General features: G+C 30.1%; 1 protein-coding gene across 1 annotated transcript; it reads right to left on the bottom strand.

Moving 5' to 3' along the window:
- Window positions 1-7,416: 7,416 nt before the first annotated feature.
- Window positions 7,417-19,181, bottom strand: LOC119609440 (igLON family member 5). The gene is made up of 6 exons (XM_037964212.1): window positions 18,954-19,181; window positions 17,252-17,362; window positions 16,990-17,127; window positions 15,959-16,108; window positions 9,945-10,436; window positions 7,417-9,852 (listed from the first exon to the last, which is right to left on the bottom strand). The coding sequence occupies exons 1-6, from the start codon at window positions 19,093-19,095 to the stop codon at window positions 9,572-9,574; spliced, it is 1,314 nt and encodes a 437-aa protein (XP_037820140.1). The 5' UTR covers window positions 19,096-19,181; the 3' UTR covers window positions 7,417-9,571.
- Between the last annotated feature and the right edge of the window lie 331 nt (window positions 19,182-19,512).

Raw genomic sequence — 19,512 nt, 5'->3', positions numbered from 1 at the left:
TGTTTGTTTGTTTGTTTGTTTGTTGTTTGTTTGTTTGTTTGTTGTTTGTTTGTTTGTTTGTTTGTTTGTTTGTTTGTTTGTTTGTTTGTTTGTTTGTTTGTTTGTTTGTTTGTTTGTTTGTTTGTTTGTTTGTTTGTTTGTTTGTTTGTTTGTTTGTTTGTTTGTTTGTTTGTTTGTTGTTTGTTTGTTTGTTTGTTTGTTTGTTTGTTTGTTTGTTTGTTTGTTTGTGTGTTTGTTTGTTTGTTTGTTTGTGTGGCAGAGAGATTTATGTTCACCTAAAATTTCTTTTCGTCGAATTTCGTTGCATTACTATAATTTTGAAGCAAGTTATAAGCGTTATAGTCATTTTCTGAAGTACATTGATATACTGACATAATTTTCTGAGAGGAACCATATATGAGGCTAGCGTCAATTATGGGTCGATCTCCATAAATCTCTCGGCAGAGAGATTTCAGTTTCCAGAAAACTTGCTTTTATCATATTTCGTTGCTTTGCTATCATTTTGAAGCAAGTTATGAGCGTTATAGTCGTTTTCAGAGAGGGGCCTTATATGGGGGATAGGGTCCCCCATCCTCATAAAATTTGGTAGGGAAGTTATGGTTCATATTAAAATTGTTTATGTGGAATTTCAGTGCCATACTGATGAATTTAAATCAGCTATTACTGTTTACATTGTTTTTCGGAGGGCCACTTGTATGGGGGCTATGCAAAGACATGGACCGATATGGCCCATTTTCAATACCAAACAGTGCCTATCAATGAAGAATATTTATGCAAAATTTCAGCTCTCCATCTTCTCTCGTTTAGGCCTATAACAGACAGACGTACGGGCATGGCTAGATCAACTTAGAATTTTATAAGGTCCCAGAATATACATATATACTTTTATGGGTCTATGATCAATATTTCGATATGTTACAAACGGAAGGATAAGAACAATATACCCCCATCTTTTTTGATGGTGGGTATAATTAATTATTTATTTTTTAAAATAAAAAGCTCTGCCAATAGCGTATTATTTTCTTGAGTTGTCGAATAGTCAATTTCGAGACAAATCTATCAAGTTCATATTAAATGTTCGACTTAAAAATTTTCTAAATATCATTAACTATTTGTTAGTCCCTTTTCACATTTTAAGTTAAGCCATACAAATGTTTGTATATTTTTGTTATTTATGTAATTTCTATTTATGCATCGACTATCTAAAATAATATATTCCGGAAAAAAATAGAAGTCATATGAACTATTTATGTGTATCTATTATACATTTTGTTGATGATGCGGATTTTGTGGTAAAATGAAAAGTGTGTAATGTCTATAAATGCAATAAAATAAACATTTTATAGTAAACTAAACATTAGCCAAATATATGTGGTTTCCATACAATATCAACACATGTTTTAATTTCTAAAGTAGCAGTGATGCCAGCGAGATTGGTAAGTGTGTTACGAAATTGTTGCTATTGAAAAGCCAAAGCTGTTCAAGGAGCAAAATGTTATAAACTAGAATTTGGAAAACAAAAACTCTAATAAGTTTTTCTTGACTTTTTATGTTGTATGTCGATAATTTTTTCACAGACATACAAAGATGAACTAGATGAAGATCGAAAAAACGATCTTTATATTATGTTAAATGTAACATTTCACTATGTTGTGTAACAGTGTTATATTTCATAGCATATTTTAAGGCACTTTTAAAATATATTCAATATGAAGGAAATGTCAATTTACATTATAAATGTAATGGCAACTCTGAAGTTTTATAATTTTTCGTTTCCTGTACTTTCTCCTAAAAATAAAGCATAGTGAAATATTAGGCTGGTTCTTTATAAAAAAAATTAAAAACATTTTTGATTTAATTAATCTACTGATTTTCGATTGCATTTAAATAATAAATTATGTAATTGATTCTAATTATGGGCTCTAATATAAATACTAGTAGGACCATATACAACAAAAATTAAAATTTTAAGTACATGACTAGTGCATGCATGTTAGTGCATGTAATTAAAATATGTTACGTGTATGTTAGTGATATTATTATTTATTTCAGTGTATTGATAAAAACTAATATGTGCATAAAATAGTATGTATGTTAGATACATGGTTTATTTAAATTTTGAAAATTGCTGAAATAATTTACTTGTCTGCTTCGGAAGTTTTTAATCCGCAAAATAAAATTTATATTGATTTGTGTAAAAAAGAACAGAAATATCTATTCATTAAAGGCAATGAAACATCATTGTTGGAAGTTTATTTCCCAGCTAATTATCAATTCAATAAAATATGTACAAATATGTACTTACGTACAGAGTGTTATAGGGAAGCATTTATCAAAGAATCTCAAAGTTTGAGAATCTGAAAATACAGATTCAATTTGTCACCAATTCATCATTTTTTACCCACCATCAAATAAGATGTGGGGTATATTGATTTTGTCATTCCGTTTGTAACACATCGAAATACTGGCTTAAAAATATGAGTTATGAAATTTGCTACCGAATTACATTAGCGCTAATTACAGCGATGATATTCAATGTAAACAAGTTTTATATGAACCAAAATCGATGTACAAAAAGTTATGAGGATAGATCAATAATTGACCATACCCCTCATATAAGATCCTCTTTAGAAAAATTAATGAAGAAAATTCAGAAAATTGCTGGTACAGCGATGAAAATCGACATAAAAAGTTTATACTTAAGAACATAATTCTTCATTTAATGAAAAGTTCCCTTCAGCAAAAAGCTTTGGTTATTAAAATACGAGTTATTACGATGAAATTTTGCATAAAAAGGTTCTATAGAAAACGAAATCAATATACAAAATTTTATGAGTATCGGTTCATAATTGACGCATATTTAGGTCCTCTTCACAAAATTACTCATACGCTCACGGTTTAAAAATTGAACAAAAATATTTTGTTTTTAAAAATTAATATTTTGTTAGTTGAAAAGAGCTCGGTCCATAATGTTTATAGGGGAGCATTCCTTTTACGGCATACGGTTTGATGGTCGGTATATGAGATTCGGCACAGCCGAATATAACACTCTCACTTGTTTCTGTTCAACATGCCAAGAATGCCAAACAAATGCATCTACTTCCCTATTATGCATTTCGCTTAATCATCTGATAATCATCTAATAACCATGATATCCAAGAACATTCACGGACATACTTAACCCTTTCACGCACAAAACTAAACGGCAGGACTTTTTATGGATATAACATCACCACACACTTTATTTCGACGTATATTGATCACTTTTGTTGAAAAATGGATAAAGTGTTTCGACGATATCGAAGGATATTATCCTTTTTAGCATTTAGTGACATTCAAATTCTAAAAAAAATAACTTAATTTTCTTAAAATAACCATTTACTGTAGCTGTAAATTCAAAATTACGCTCTAAATCGAGAAAAAAATTTATTCGTGAAAGAATAAAGGCAAGACTCTCATGCGTGAACACCTTCCATGATGGCCTTACTTCATGGTGGTTCTTTTACAACCACAAAGTGAGCTGTTAGACGACTCACCACAGCCTGTTTGAGTGCCTTACAAATACGTTGGTAGCAGGTCCTTGTACAAGCAATTTGCTTAAATAATCGAGCTATCTAATGCTTAACCATTGCTGCGCCGTTGCGTTACTTCCGAGATGCAGAAACATCATATCCGTTTACAACCACGCAGATGGGATGGTCTCTGTTGATTCGACATCAGCACCTAGAGATGTAATATGTAGAACGAAAGACAAGGATGAGGCCCGCACATCTCTGTAACATATATAGTACATTTGACACCAACTCATTTCAAAAGCATAGCTCCGCAGTGGCTCTTCTCTTACTTTTTCGGCTACCGGTTCCCGTGGTACCACATTATATTGTACACCCAATACAAAAGTGACTAAACTCAAAAAATTCTTTTCAGAAAAGGGAACAAATTTTTTCTTCAACAGTTAACAACAATAAACATTTATCTTGTACTTAGTTTAAGGCTTAAATAATATAAAAATGCAAAAATAAAATTTTGAGTTGAGTCACTTTTTTTCTGGGTATGCGGTATGACTGTCTGGTTCAACCCTAGGCCAAATCAATCAGTTTATAATCCCGGCAGACTATAGGTACTGGCAGCATCTCTTTCCCCCCGGATTGCAATCACAACAAGATGAGGTAATCTGCCCCGGGAGGAGGCATGAGTCTCAGTTAACCGATCTTAAAATTACTTGTGAAGCATTTCAAATCATTCCCATATTTGCGATAAGGTAATAGCTTGATTTACTGTCAAGTAGTGTCAAAATGATCCCTTTTAATAAGACCACTCTTGAGATTTGAAGTCAGATAAATCATACAGAGTGGTTAGTTTGTTTTTCTTGAAACTGAAAGAATATTTTTGTGCATGTAATTAAAATATGTTACGTGTATGTTAGTGAAATTAGTATTTATTTCAGTGTATTGATAAAAACTAATATGTGCATAAAATAGTATGTATGTTAGATACATGGTTTATTTAAATTTTGAAAATTGCTGAAATAATTTACTTGTCTGCTTGGGAAGTTTTTAATCCACAAAATAAAATTTATATTGATTTGTGTAAAAAAGAACAGAAATATCTATTCATTAAAGGCAATGAAACATCATTGTTGGAAGTTTATTTCCCAGCTAATTATCAATTCAATAAAATATGTCCGTAAACATGTCTGATTACTTATGTACAGAGTGTTATAGGGACGCAATTATCAAAGAATCTCAAAGTTTGAACGAGACTTAACTCTAATGAGATTTGAAGTCAGATAAATCATACAGAGTGGTTAGTTTGTTTTTCTTGAAACTGAAAGAATATTTTTTTTTTAGACAGTGATGTATTATTAGTTTTGAGCCAGTTATGAAGTAATTTTCTGAAAGAGACCTTACAGAGCTATATGTTCATATCGTTTTTAAAACCAAGCAAATCCATTGAGCATATTTTTTGTAAATTTCAGCTTTTGAATGCGGATATCTCTGCATTAAAAACACTGAAATCATTTGAAAGAAAGTAGACACCAGATTCAACACAATGATTTTAAGTTCTTCATATAAAAATTCATTGGTAATGGAAAAATGTTCTCTTGTTTTTGCATTGTGTCTCCTATATACATATATATTGTCGGGCGTGGCCGACTATATGATACCCTACACCATGAGAATATTTGGAAAATTGTTTTTCATAAAGAAACTTTTATGTTGAATTTTACCTTAATTCCGATGTATTTAAGAAATTTTTTGATGAAAAACAAAATTTCTAAAAGAGGATTTATATTGGGGTTAGGGTCAAAATAGGCCGATCCCCAACAAATTGGTAGGAGGGATGTATTTTTATATAAAAGTTAGTTATGCTGAATTTCAGCGCGATACTAATGGTTATAAGTCTATATTTGGACGTTTAAGAAATTTATGGGGGCTAGAGTCAAACGACTAAAAATCATTATAAAAATCGGTACGGTCATTTATGCCTATATAAAATTTAGTTGTGCCATGTGGAGAGATAGTAGTATATTTGCCGTAGTTATGACTTAAAAACCCCAAATCGGAAGACATGCTAGTATGGGAGCTAGATTAAATAATGGACCGAGTTCTACCATTTTTGTGCTTAAAAAAATGGCCAATGGCTTAATCGACTCAGAAAGTGATTCTGAGTCGATCGATATACTTTAAGGTGGGTGTAGGACCAATACCCTATACTATAGTGATGTAGGGTATAATTAATATTATTATTTTAATATACAAACAATTTGCTCACAATTTAAATAAAACTCTCACTAATGATTTTCTTTATACAAAGTATTTATTTTTTCAATTATAAATTTTTTGGTTTTACTGTTATAAATTTCAAAGCTTTTTTTCATAATAATATTTTTTTTTTCTTTTTGGTTTAATTTTACATATTTACGAATAAATTCGTATGCATGTATGTGTTATTATTTATTTATAACATTTATTTAATATAGTTAATTTTATAAATTTTTGACACAGACATGTTAAATTCATACAATAAAATTATTTAATGGCATTTGTTTTTTTTTTTTTTTGTTATCTTATATCATTTTTAAATTATTTACTTTATATTTTCTAGTTATGTTCATTTAAATTTTCAATATAATTTTTATTCATATTTTGATTTTATTTGTGGAAATTGTTAGAAAAATTGATTTTATTAAATGTATTTTAGTTTTAATAAAAATGATGACTAAATATTTTATATAATTTTGTATAACCTCAAAAGTTGTATAAAAAGTTGTTGACATTTTGTAACTATTAAATGTTTAAACATAATAATAATAAAATTTTATTAAGTTCTGGAATGTTAAATTATATGTATCAGGATGAAAAATATAGTTTAAATTTAATAATTTTTAATAAATTGGCACATTAAATTTTTGTTATTTGGATAGCACTGACTATAAAGGACCAATTTTAAAATTTTTATTCCAAACTCATAAATTTTTGCAAAAATATTTTTAGGTGGTTTTTTGTTCAATCCTTAATCTTTTGTTTTACAAGTTAAAAAAAAATATATAGGCATTTTTATTGTAAATTTGGCTTTTTAGTTTTAAATATTTCTAAATTTTATTTGGTTTATTTTCTTTCTAAATATTTTATAATTTTCCATACACATACATTTTTAAAAGTTTTATTTTTTTTTTTGGACTGTGTGAATATTTCTATTAATATTTTTTTAAATATTTTTAATTTTACATACATTTAACACTTTATTTAATTTTCTATAAATATTTTATTTTTTTTATTTCTATAATAATTTTAAAGCACTTTTATTAAAAATTCATATTTTAATTAATTTCAAAGAAAAAAGTACACTTGGGTTAAGAATATGGAAAAATTAAAGAATTTTGAAACCTTTTCTAAAAGCAGCGATGTTTTTTAAAGAAATTGCTAATAAATATGTAAGTTAAAATTAGAGTAACATAAAAAAATTAAATCAAAAACAAATATTAAAAAATTTAAAACTTTCGAAATACACATTCGCTACAATTGATATTTCATATGCATAGTGGCGAGACTAGAAACGACGACTTTTTCGAAATGTTATATTCGAACTTAGAAATGTTATATTCGAACACATCTCCACATAATGTCCCTTCATAGAAATGTAAAAGTATCATCACAGTTATTTCAGAAAGAGACATTATATAAGGCTTTTGTCACATTTCGTTCGATTTTCACATAAACACAGGCATGGAAAATCAATAATTCGTAATAGTATTAACTAGGGTTCTATAGTTGAAACGATTTTTCGACTTTTTTCATTTAATTAAAAGTCTCCTTTTCGACTTTTAGTATTTTATAAATAGTCGACTTTTCAACATTTTCCGACTTTTTGACTTTATCCGACTTTTCGACTTTTTACGACTTTTCGACTTTTATTTACAAAGTCGACTTTTCGACTTTTTTCATAGACGATAGTCGAGTTATCGACTTTTCGACTTTTTTCGACAAAAAGTTGATTGTTCGATTATTCGAAAGTCGATTTATAGAACCCTAGTATTAACTTTTACCAAAAGTGTACTTTTAAGGATGAAAAAAACTAAATTATTTGTAGGATTATATGTGGGCAATTTCGTGTCAACCTAACTCGAAAAATTGATTTGAATGAAATTTGAACCAAGGTTATTACTATTGGATAGTAGGCTAGACACAAATTTTCAGCTCATCTGCTGGACGATTTTTGCTAGGACCAATAGGTGAAAAGTTACACTAATTTGAATAAAACCCCTTATAACCAAAATGTCTAACTTTGATCTCTTCTAAGTCCGGCAGTTTTGAATGGAAAGACATCGATTTTAATAGTTGAGTCACTTGACACGAAATTTCCTATATATGTATGTATCTTTTAACTAGTCCTCAATAGACTAATTCCTGGAATAGTCTATTGATTAATCAACGGATTAGTCTATTGACTAGACTATGGGCTACTGTATTGACATGTCTAGTTGCTAGTTTACAGAATAGCCTGTTGAGTAGTCTACGGACTAGTTTACTGACTACTGTGTGGGCTAGCAGTTGACTGTTCAATAGACTAGTCTATTTACCAGGCTTAGAGGGTAACAATTACAATTTCCTTGGGAAATAATTGTAACGGTAGCTTAAGCAATTACTATTACTTGTAATTGTAATTGAAGTTTTGCCACTTGAGTAATCTATTTACTAGTCTATTGACCACTGCGTGGACTATTAGTTTGACTGTTCAATAGACTAGTCTATTCACTATTCTATGGACTATACTATTAACGATTATATTTTCTATTAATGATTATCAATTACAACTTCCTTTGGAAATAATTTTAATTGTAGCTTAACCAATTACTATTACTTGTGATTGTAACTGAAATTTTGCAAATTACAATTACTTATAATTGTAATTCATGAATTTTTTCCTTTATAATTACATGTAACATTAATTGGTAATATCTAAATTACAATTACACGTAATGGTAATTGGTAAATTTTAATTATAATTATAAATAATTGAAATTTTGAAAACTTCAATTACAATTACAAGTAATTGTAATTTGCAAAACTTAAATTACAATTACAAATAATTGTAATTATCCAAACTTCAGTTACCATTAAAAGTAATTGTAATTGGTAAAGTTTTAGTTATAATTGCTTCAAATGTAATTATTATTGAAAATATAATCATTACCCCCAAGCCTGATTGGAAATAGTTGTTGGTTGGCAAAACTTCAAGTAATTGCCACTTCAATTACAATTATAAATAATTGTAATTAGTTATTGCTGAATGTAAGTAATTGTAATTGATCATGTAATGAATTACTTTATGTAATTCTATTATTTAGCCTGTAATTTACTAATATTTAGACAAATATCTACAGACTAGTCAACTGAATAGATTATTGGCTAATATTTGGGCTAATATATTAAGTAGGTTATTAAATAGTTTTTGGACTTGCCTAACAACTATTCTATTGACTACTTTATGGACTTGTCTGAGACCTGGTGAAATAATAGAGCGATATTATTCAACTCCAAGTCGACCCCACAGTCAAAATTCAATTACTACTGTAATCCGAATTAAACTCTTGAAACTTCAAAAAGAAACAAATAATGATTTCTAAACCAGAATGAATTTAATCTAAAATTTATGTTAGCAAATTATGTTTTTACCATTAATTTATTCTTTTTCATTATTTGCCCGTTACATTTTCATTTGACTTTTATTAACTAAAATAAAATAATTGTAGTTGGTCGGGTTGTTGCTGGTTTCCTTTCTGGCCACTTACATTGTATGCACTTGCAGAAATATTAATTGGACTCTCGACTATATATAAGCATTTTCGTAGACACAAAACAAACAAAACAAGAAGCATAATTTGAAAATAATAGTATTTGTAACTAAAACTCTATTTAAAGTAGTAATGAGGAAAGGAGCAAGAAGAGAAATAAAACTTATAACAAAACTATACAATACCGAAAGTTAAAATATGTATTTTGTTTTTCTTTTACTTTTTAAAGGAGGGATACAAAAAATTTCCAAAAGCCTCAACACTTTCATGAACTCACAAATGTTCTACATTCAAAGTACTTGACAACGGTGGTAAGTTAATGAAAGTACTGGGAAGACCAAATGTTAGATCTTGACTTAAAATTAAGGCTACTAAAGCAAAACATAAAATATGAGTAAAGGCAGCCACATTTGAAGATGCTGATGTTTGTGGTATAAATTGAGTGCGGAATTTTTCAACTTTTGTCCAATCACTTAAACCAGCCACATTACGTGATGCTGCTCGCACCAAATAGGTTGTGTTTGCCTCCAAATTGTTAAGCAGAAATGTTGCTCCTAAAAACACACAGGGGAGAAAAACAAATAAATCACAATCAATCACTCATGTTTTGGCCAACATTTTACATTGCTACTTAGTGACTACTTACCACTTTCATAATTGAAATCTTTACGTTTGGCATTCAACCATTTGCCAGAATCCTTTTTGAATTCCATTTCACTCATGTACTCAATACGATAGCCGTTCACCTCCATCTGAGGCTTAATGTTATTGGGACGTGTTACGGCCAATTCAATATCGAAAGTGTGTGAGTTTAAACCCCTCAATTGGATGGGATGTGGTGTGGGTGGTTTGACGCCACGCTTCAATACGAAATGACGTTCAATGCTGCCCAAATGATTTTTGACTTTACATTTGTAGATACTGAAAACACTTTCGTCGCCAGCCTTAATCAGCAGTATGGAGATGTAATTATCGTTTTCAATTGTAAAATGTTTATCGTTGTGTATTTGCTTTTTATTGCGATACCAAGTAAAATTGCCTGGTGGCTCTGCTACTGCTTCACATCTTAATGCAGTCGTACCATTCAAGTAGGTATAATAGTCCTTTTTATCATCGTGATGAGTCCACATGGGTTTGTCTGTATAATTGGGAAAAGATAAAAAAGGTTATGTGGAACAATGAAAGAAAAAATTGTTATGAAAGAGGAAGAATAATAATTTGGCTTTCTATAGACATGAGAAGAAAAAATGCGTTTTATGTGCCGTCTGTGGGAGAATTTCCCATAATGAGCAGTTAATTTGAAGTTTGGAAATATAAAGTTTTTTACATAGACATACATAGAAATCTGTATCTGAAGACATTAGTGTTTCGCTTTAAATTTCCAAGTAAAGTGCATGCAAAATTTCAGGTGAACCGCCCTGTTAAAACAAATATCATGATTTACGCAAAACGAATAAATGAAGGTATTACCCATGAAATTCAATTTATAATTAGTGAGCTTATACATACAATTTAATTTTATAGAACATTCAAATCAATTCTGTAATAAACACACAAATTAAAACAAAAAGATCCACATATCCAAAAATAATCGACTGTTGATTTGTTTTACTCTAAATAGAAAATAATAATCGGATACATCGTTTTCAAGAAAAATAATTTCTTAATATTTTATAATTTTAGCCGAAGACTAAGCATCGATAATTTTGACATGTCTTATTAAATAATCACTACGGTACGTATAAGTAATATTATAATGCGTGTGATAAGTTCACAACAGTCATACGCCTTCACTTACTTTTAATGCAAAAACTTATAAATACCCTCTAACAACCCTGAAAGTGAAGGACGTATAAAAGGAACACACCATTTATACCATAATATAAATTCTATAAAAATAATGAAAACGCAGCTTTTTAAGAACCACAAATATTTAAATAAATTAAAAACTGGTAAACAATCTCTAAAACCTAAAAAAGTGGTTTAACATGATTCAATTATATTTTTTAATAGAATAGTATAGTATAAAATTTACCTATTGCTACAATTTATATTTTCGTTAAATTTTTATAAAAAAAAGCACTATAAATATTTGAATAAAACAAATAAATACTGAACTCATGAAATTTCAATTTTAAAACTATTATGCTGTGATAACATAAAATAAATGAAAACATTTTTTGCTTTATTTGTTATTTTATTTTTTGTACTAAAACACTTTCAATTCCAATATAAATATAAAATCAGTCAGTAGCGCTTTTAGAATACCCTGCTAAATGTAAAATGTTAATGTGAACCATAAAATTTAAATTTATGTAGACATTTTCCCAAAACGTTCTCTTCTAACTAGAAAACCTTGATATTAAGATATTGATAAAATTTTATATAAACATTTCATGAGTGTGTTATATTCGGCCTTGCCGAATCACATATAACCACCATAAAACCGCATACAGTAGGGTAGGGTTAATTATGGACCGATCTTCATAAAATTTTGTAGAATTTGGTAAAATTTGGAGACTGTTCGAAAACGTGGAACGAACCATATAAGGAATATTTGTGAATTATTTCAACTTTCTATCTTTTTCCGTTTGGACGCTATATTGCTTTCAACAGACAGACGGACGGACTAGATCCTCTTTGAATAAAGACAAGCATATTGGGATAAGATCTAAACGATTATTGTTTAGAATACGAGATCAAAATATATCGAACAGGTGAAAAGTTTTCAATTAAAATATAACATCAGAATATCGTTTTGTGACAACATTTCAAAACATGTAATTGTAGTCTATAGAGTTAAGGATTTGTTGCTAGAAATGTATAAATTCATTATTTTCAAATCTATCATAATTAAAAATGTATCACTCATTTAATACATGATTGGTATTACTCAAAATCTAAGGTTTCGAGAAAAAGAACCGTTGAATGTTTTTCTCATCTCTTATCTAATAAACGTGAAAATAAGAACTTTAATTTTTTGACACTTACACCAAAAAAATTACTATAACATCGATAATGGACATTTTTGAAAATTTAAAAAACTACATATATACATATGTATGACAGATTTTACAGTACTCTGTGTAGGAATCCAGATTTTTGAATTATACATGTCTTATATGTAGTACAGGAGCGATATATGTTTTGAAACTTTAAATGAATATGTAACATTTAGAGTTTTAGCATGCGTAACAATGTGGGCAACAGTTACAGATGTCGAGACTGACTTAAAATACCAAACTCTGCCATTGATTTGTAGAAATCTAAGCGAAAACAGTCATAAAAAATATTCCATAACTTTTTCAAACCAAATATCATCTATGTGTTACAACAACTACATTTTTATATATAAAGGGTTTTCCAATAATTGTGTCTTTGATATTGTTGTTTGGGTAATGATTTTTCGTTATTCAACATAATGTCGTTGTTCCGACAAAAACAGTTTTACATATGTTTTTTGTTAGGTTTTCAGAAGAGCTAAAAAACTGCTTTATTTTATAATTTCGCGAACTATATTTGAAGTTATATGTTTCGTTCGAACGTAACCCCATTTGCCACACGAGTGTTGTAAACATATTCCAGAATGATTCGCCGTTTCTGATCTATAATTAAATATTTAATAAAAGCCCATATCCGATTTTGTTTCAAGCATTTTTGGAACAAAATATTTCTAAATTTGAATTTGATGGGTGTATGTATGACCAATAAAGGCATTAAATTAATAAAATATACATATTGAAAATTTTCACATGATGACAATATATCTAAAATATTTGTAAAATTAACTAATGTTAACCCATAAACTATGAACCTATAACCCATAGAATGTCAAAATCAAATTATGCAATTTTTGGGAAACTTTATTGCAATCGTAGTGAAATATTATTTAATTTCCAACCAATTTAAATGAAATTTAAGAAAAATATATAATAAAGATATTCATAATGACATCGAAAAAAATGATTTTAACCCTTAAACGTTCATATATCTATAACTAAATAAATTTTTTCTCATCTAAGACAACAAGAAATCGAGTCAGATGGTTTTTAAGAGTTTTCGCAACCCTTCATTTCGTTAACCTATGTAATTGATGGCATCACTTCACAAAATCTACCTTATATCTGCAGCAGAGTTATTGCCACATCGATTCACCCTTGTTGGAAAACCCTATAGTATTGAGGGAAAAGGTCTATACATACAGTTCAAAAATAAATCTAGCATCAAACAGGAATAAGCAACCAGCTATAAAAATTGTATAAACTACATAGCAAAAGAAATAATCGAACTAAAAGACAACCAACAAAACAAAAATAAAATTGTTGTGTTCGTATTCTCTAGAATACAACCATAGCTATAAATATGTATTTAAAGAGTGCACCATGCATAAACGTATAGTACGTAACACTTAGACCCGGATCAGCCCGCAGCATTGCAAATTTACTTAAAAGTACCAGACTAATCATGGTTATTTTTTAACCATTTCCAAGCAAAATTTGTGAAGGAGCTGCCTCAAATCATATATCAAATTTGCAATAGGTTGGCGGCAAATCCTATAGACCAATAAGTTTAAGTTCACTTTTCTGACTTATGCTGCCTTAGTTTGGTGGAAAAAAGTGGAGCAGGCCACCACTCGGGCCTCTCTGGACGAACATTCTCGTCTCGTCTGCGTCTCTATTACGGGGGTCATAAGAATATGTCCTACATATGCCATTGGTTCTATTCTTCACATACTACCATATTCTTATTAAAGATGAGGCCTGTAAATCGGCAATTCGCCTACCGGAAATCGCCATCAAATTATTCATCAACGACCCATATATCTGCGTCCATGATTGTGGGTCACCAACATTGGTTTTTGACCGTTCCTTCGAGGTTATGATACCTGAAACTAACAAATGGGTCAACATACTGGAGCAGACATTTGTGGTCCTTACTTCCAGAAGGCAATCTCCATAGGAAAATATTCCTCAATATTTTAGGCGGAAATCTATGCCATCTTCATCTATGCTAGAGAGTGCGTGAGGAGAAAGTTAAGGGCAAAGAATATAAAGAAATTGGGGCTTGTCAGTTGGTACGTAAAGGAGTTGTCATTCGGTACCTAACTCTAAGTATGTATTGGTAGAATTTTTGTATTAGTATTGGAGCTCCAACCACTTTCACCACACTTTCCAAACATACATACTTGCATAAAATCGTACATACAAATTTTAGGAAAAATAAATAACATTTAAATTTCTACATTCGCAGATTTTTTAATTTATTTTGCCCACATCTAATCAGTAAATATTTAATAAATATATTTTTCGGACTTAAAATCTCTTTTTTTTTTTGCAAAAAATAAGTTTATTTTAAATAATTTTTTCATTTTCAATACCAAAATATACAACTTTGTTTTGTCAATTTTAATTTCAACACACAAAAATTAATTGTCAAAAAAATTAAAAAAATATTTTTTTAGTTTGTGAAAAATAAAAATATTTCGGATTGTTAAATGCGATAAAATTGTGTAAAAAAATAAAAAATAGTTATGTATTTGTGAAAAAACGTCGTTCAAGTCCTATTATCCCGGTATTTTCGCGAAAAAGTTTTGAAGTATTGTGAGAGAATTGAGTTCTCACAAGTGTGTTGAATTTACACAGAACTCGTCTGTGAAGAGAAGGAAATGTTATTGTTGTAAAACAATGTCATAGTCCAACTTCTTATTATTCTTTGGTTAAGGGTTCTGAGAATTTACATAATGTCGGACAGCTAATCAGAACTCAAGGCCTTACTTTCGTATGAAGTTAGGTCGGGCGTTGTGATGTACTGTGTGTCATCATTGAACGAACTGGTTAAACACAACAAATTAACAATGTGTTGGGTACCTGGCCATGAAGGTCATTCTGACAACAAACCGGCGGACTGCTTAGCAAATAGAGGTGCTCTTCGCACACTTATCGGCCCTGAACCATTCTTTGGTATCCCTCAAGGTTACGTCAGACAATGATGCGTATCGTGGGTCGAATCGGAATTTGCTCGCCACTGGGAAGCAACAACAGGGCTTAGAGAGACAAAGCGCTTAATAACAATATCAAGAGGAAAATCCCAAAAGTAGTTATCGCTTAACGAAAGTGATCTCAGAATACTAACGGGACTACTGATGGGACACTGTCTCAGATATCATCAATTCATTGTAGGAAACGCCATATCGAAGCTATGAAGATTTTGTGGCTGTCAGGAGGAAACACAAATGTCCAACACTAAGGAATCGTCGAGAAAGAATATTAGGTGCTGCAACACTATCCCGAAGGATATATTCAACCTCTCACCAATCAAACCTGTTATTTTCATACGTGAATTAAACCTGTTATGGTGAATTCATGGGCTGCACAAAAAGATCCAAAACAAGGTGCTTAGGGCTCTCTCTAATCTAATCTAATGATTAAGTACGGAAATCATAAAAATAATCCCCTAAAAAATTTCTGAACAGATTTTTATGTATTAAATAATATTGTACCTGTCTAACCGAAGTTTTAGAGAAGCAAACGAAAATTTAAATTTTAACCATTCAAATTGTAACGACTAATAAAAAAAGAAAACCGACACAGGTACATATATCGAGGTCATACTGTATAAATGTTTATATATGCAAAAATATTTGTTATAAATCACACTCACGTTCAATTTTCATCAGAACTGTACGCTCTTGCATATCGGATGCAATGGGATTGACTTGATAAGCACGACACGTATATTCGCCAGTATCGTTTTGTGTAACTGTGTTGATGAGTAATCCATCACCTAAAATTTGAAATTTTGTTGAATTGACTGGAAATAGAGAAAAAAATGGGAAGAGATAGAAAAAAAAGAGAAATAGTAAAAAATATTAGAAAAAAACTTGTCATAGAATGAATGGGTAAAAAATATCGTCAATACAATAAAGGTAATTTAGTTGTATTCTTGCATAAATCTATGTATGTATAAAAACAAGTTGTTGTGGATGTGTTGTAGGAACCACCCAACATATTTATGGCAGCAGTTTTAAAGGGGATAAATGAGAGACTTTTTTCCCCCTAATGTTTCTACATAATCCAGGGTATTCTCAATTGATTTCTACTTAGGATAGGTAAGTCAAAGTAACTATTTCCATAGCTTATTGTGTAGTATTAAGAACACTCATTTGCTTCAGTCATCAAGAACTGCTGGTATATGTATTCTATCATAGGTGCATGAAAGTGATATATAATATTTTTGTTTAAAACAAATTTAAATTGGATTAATATTCTAAGCGGATGATATTGGTTTAATTTTGATTGAATATCTTTTGTATCTCATAAAGTTGATTAAAAAATGTTTTTATATTTGAAAACAAGTAAAAGTATTAAAGTTCAAATATCTTTAAGAAGATAAAATAGGAAAACTATTAATGAACTTTTGAATTTTTTGCTTTAGAACGTGTTGTAGAGTTAAATGAAAGCAAATAACACAGATTAATTATTGTATCCAGAGCAAAGTATTTTTTTCTAAAAGTCTTAACAGCACTGAATCCGAATCTGTTTTTGCGCTTTTATAACATCTCGAATTTGGCCAAAAGTTACCTCGAAAACCTAATGAGATGGATGTATTTGGATTCGGTTTTATAACGGTTCTGTCCTCTTGAAAATTCCCTGGGTTTTAACTCTTTAAAATATTGTCGGTATAATACTCACTATCAACTGCAATTGGTAGACCATTGAAATGCCATGTTATATTTGGTTGTGGTTCGCCCTTAACTTCGCATAGTATTGTGGCATTTTGTCCCTCTTTCACTGTTAAAATGGTGGTATTTTCAGTAAAGGTAATTTTTTCTATAAGAAAGCAAAGAAAACAATAGAAATAATAAATTACAATTTTTGCTTCATCTAGTTCGATTTTTTTTTTCAACCATACATCAATTAGCTTGCTATTGTTGTCTGTGAAACAAATACTTACGAAAAACTATTAGTTCAAAGATTTTTTCTGCTTTACCACCTGTGGTATCCTCACAGATCCAATTGCCCTTATCGGCCAATGAAATGTGCATGAAAACCAATTTTAATTCTTCTGTAATAAAAGGAAAAGAAATGGTTAAAATATTGTTTACGATGCTAGTAGAAAACAAGTTAGAGTGCTATATTCGGCTGAGCCGAAACTTAAGTACCCTCCACCAGCTACTTTTACATTAATACTTGTTTAACAAATCAATTATTTGTAGAAATAAGTTTTATATGGATATCTTAATTTAGGATATCTTAATTTAGTAGTGAGTTATGCGCGTTTAAGTGATTTTCGGGAGGGGACCTTGTATGGGAGCTATGACCAATTATGAACCGATTGGAAAAAAACTTTCACAGTAATATTCCTGTGCATATGGGCAATACTTATACCAAATTTTATATGGATATCTTAATTTAGTAATTCATTATGCGCGTTTAAGTGATTTTCGGGAGGGGACCTTGTATGGGAGCTATGACTAATTATGAACCTATCCTAAAAACCTTTAACAGTAATATTTCTGTATATAAGGGCAATACTTGTACCAAAGTTTATATAGATATCTTAATTTACTAATGAGTTTTGTGGTTTTAAGTGATTTTCGGGAGGGGACCTTGTATGGGAGCTATGACCAATTATGAACCGATTGGAAAAAAACTTTCACAGTAATATTTCTGTGCATATGGGCAATACTTGTACCACCGATTCTGGCAATTTTCAGCAGGAATCAAGCTCTTGTGTAGAAACGAATATATGCTGAAATGCTGGAAATTTACATCAGAATGTCTAAGAAATGCTTATTTTTTTCCGAGTTGTTTTAAATTTTGATTCATAACTTTTCCCGATGTGAACCGATTTTTCTCATTTTCAATACCAAACAATTTAGGAAAATGAAGAAAATTTTGGGTGAATTTGGTTAAATTCGATTGCTTCATTTTATCGTGAGCGTATTTTAAACAGACAGACGGATAGACGGACATAGCTAAATCGACTGAGAATTTGATAATGACCCAGAATATACATACTTTGTTGGGTGTCAGATGAATATTTCTTGGTGTTACACACGGAATGACAAAGTTATATATACCCTCTATCACCACTGATGGTGGTGGAGGGTATAAAAATATAATAAATCTACCATTAAGATGAACTTGCAATATGCTTTCTGAATTAATAGCATGATTAGTTTTGACAGCTTAATCTCAATTTTGGAAAATTACAAACTTATTGCCTTGAAAATACTAAAATTCAACTAATGTATGAAAATACTAAAATTCAACTATGTATGTATGTCAAAATCCTCTACGGGACTAAAGGCTTAAACGTAATAAGCTTCTTTATTGTTCACTACACTGACCACACTATAACAAATGTTTTAACGAATAAACAAAAAAATAACCATTATTTAGTGGAGAAAAACAGCTTGTTTTACAACGTGTTAACAATGCCATTAAATACGCATTAAAAATATCCGCCTGTGGCATTTTATTACACTGTAAGTACACAAATACTAACATTTTATTATCAGAATCTCACCCACACGCCGAAAAACTACTTATATTAAAGACAAACCTACACACATAAATACATTCACACTATTCATTTGTATAATGTCAGGGGAGAAAAAAAAAAAAAAACAATGTAAGTTCAATGTACCCACCTGGTTTTGAACTCGGTTCAATGTGTATACGTCCTTTATGCTCTTCGATTATTTGACCTTTTGGCGACTTCCAGTGTAGTTTAACTTCCGGTGTTGGACTGCGACACAACATTATCAACGATTCGTTTGTATAACGTACCATTGTTGGTTCAGAGGGTATCAACGTTAGGCCATCGACATCGCCCCCAGCATCGGTATCAGTTTTGTGATGATTGCCATAGACAAAACCTATAAACCAGCAGCAGTGAAATATCAACAGGAATAGCATGTAAGGGGAAGAGAAAAACGAGAAAAAAAGTAAATGATATAAAGGTAATTAGTTGAACATGATGGCAGGAGTAGTACTAAACAAAAGGCAAAGATTAAATGTATATTGTTACTTAAAGTAAGCTGTAAATGACACTTTCTTCATATATGTACACTTAATAAAATAAACCACAAATGTATTAGGGTTACACTTTTAATTTTTTTTTTAATTTACGACACTTTTTTGGTTATCATTCCATAATTGGTAATAGACCCGCATTAAGGCTTACTACAGAAAATATGTTTCTATCGG

The sequence above is a fragment of the Lucilia sericata genome, unplaced genomic scaffold (genome assembly GCF_015586225.1).
Source record: "Lucilia sericata isolate MDLA Ls3-8-SP2 unplaced genomic scaffold, ASM1558622v1 Contig000023F_arrow, whole genome shotgun sequence".
In the NCBI taxonomy this organism is placed as follows: domain Eukaryota; kingdom Metazoa; phylum Arthropoda; class Insecta; order Diptera; family Calliphoridae; genus Lucilia; species Lucilia sericata.
The sequence above is the reverse complement of the archived record's forward strand: the minus strand, read 5'-3'. Positions and strand labels throughout refer to the sequence as shown.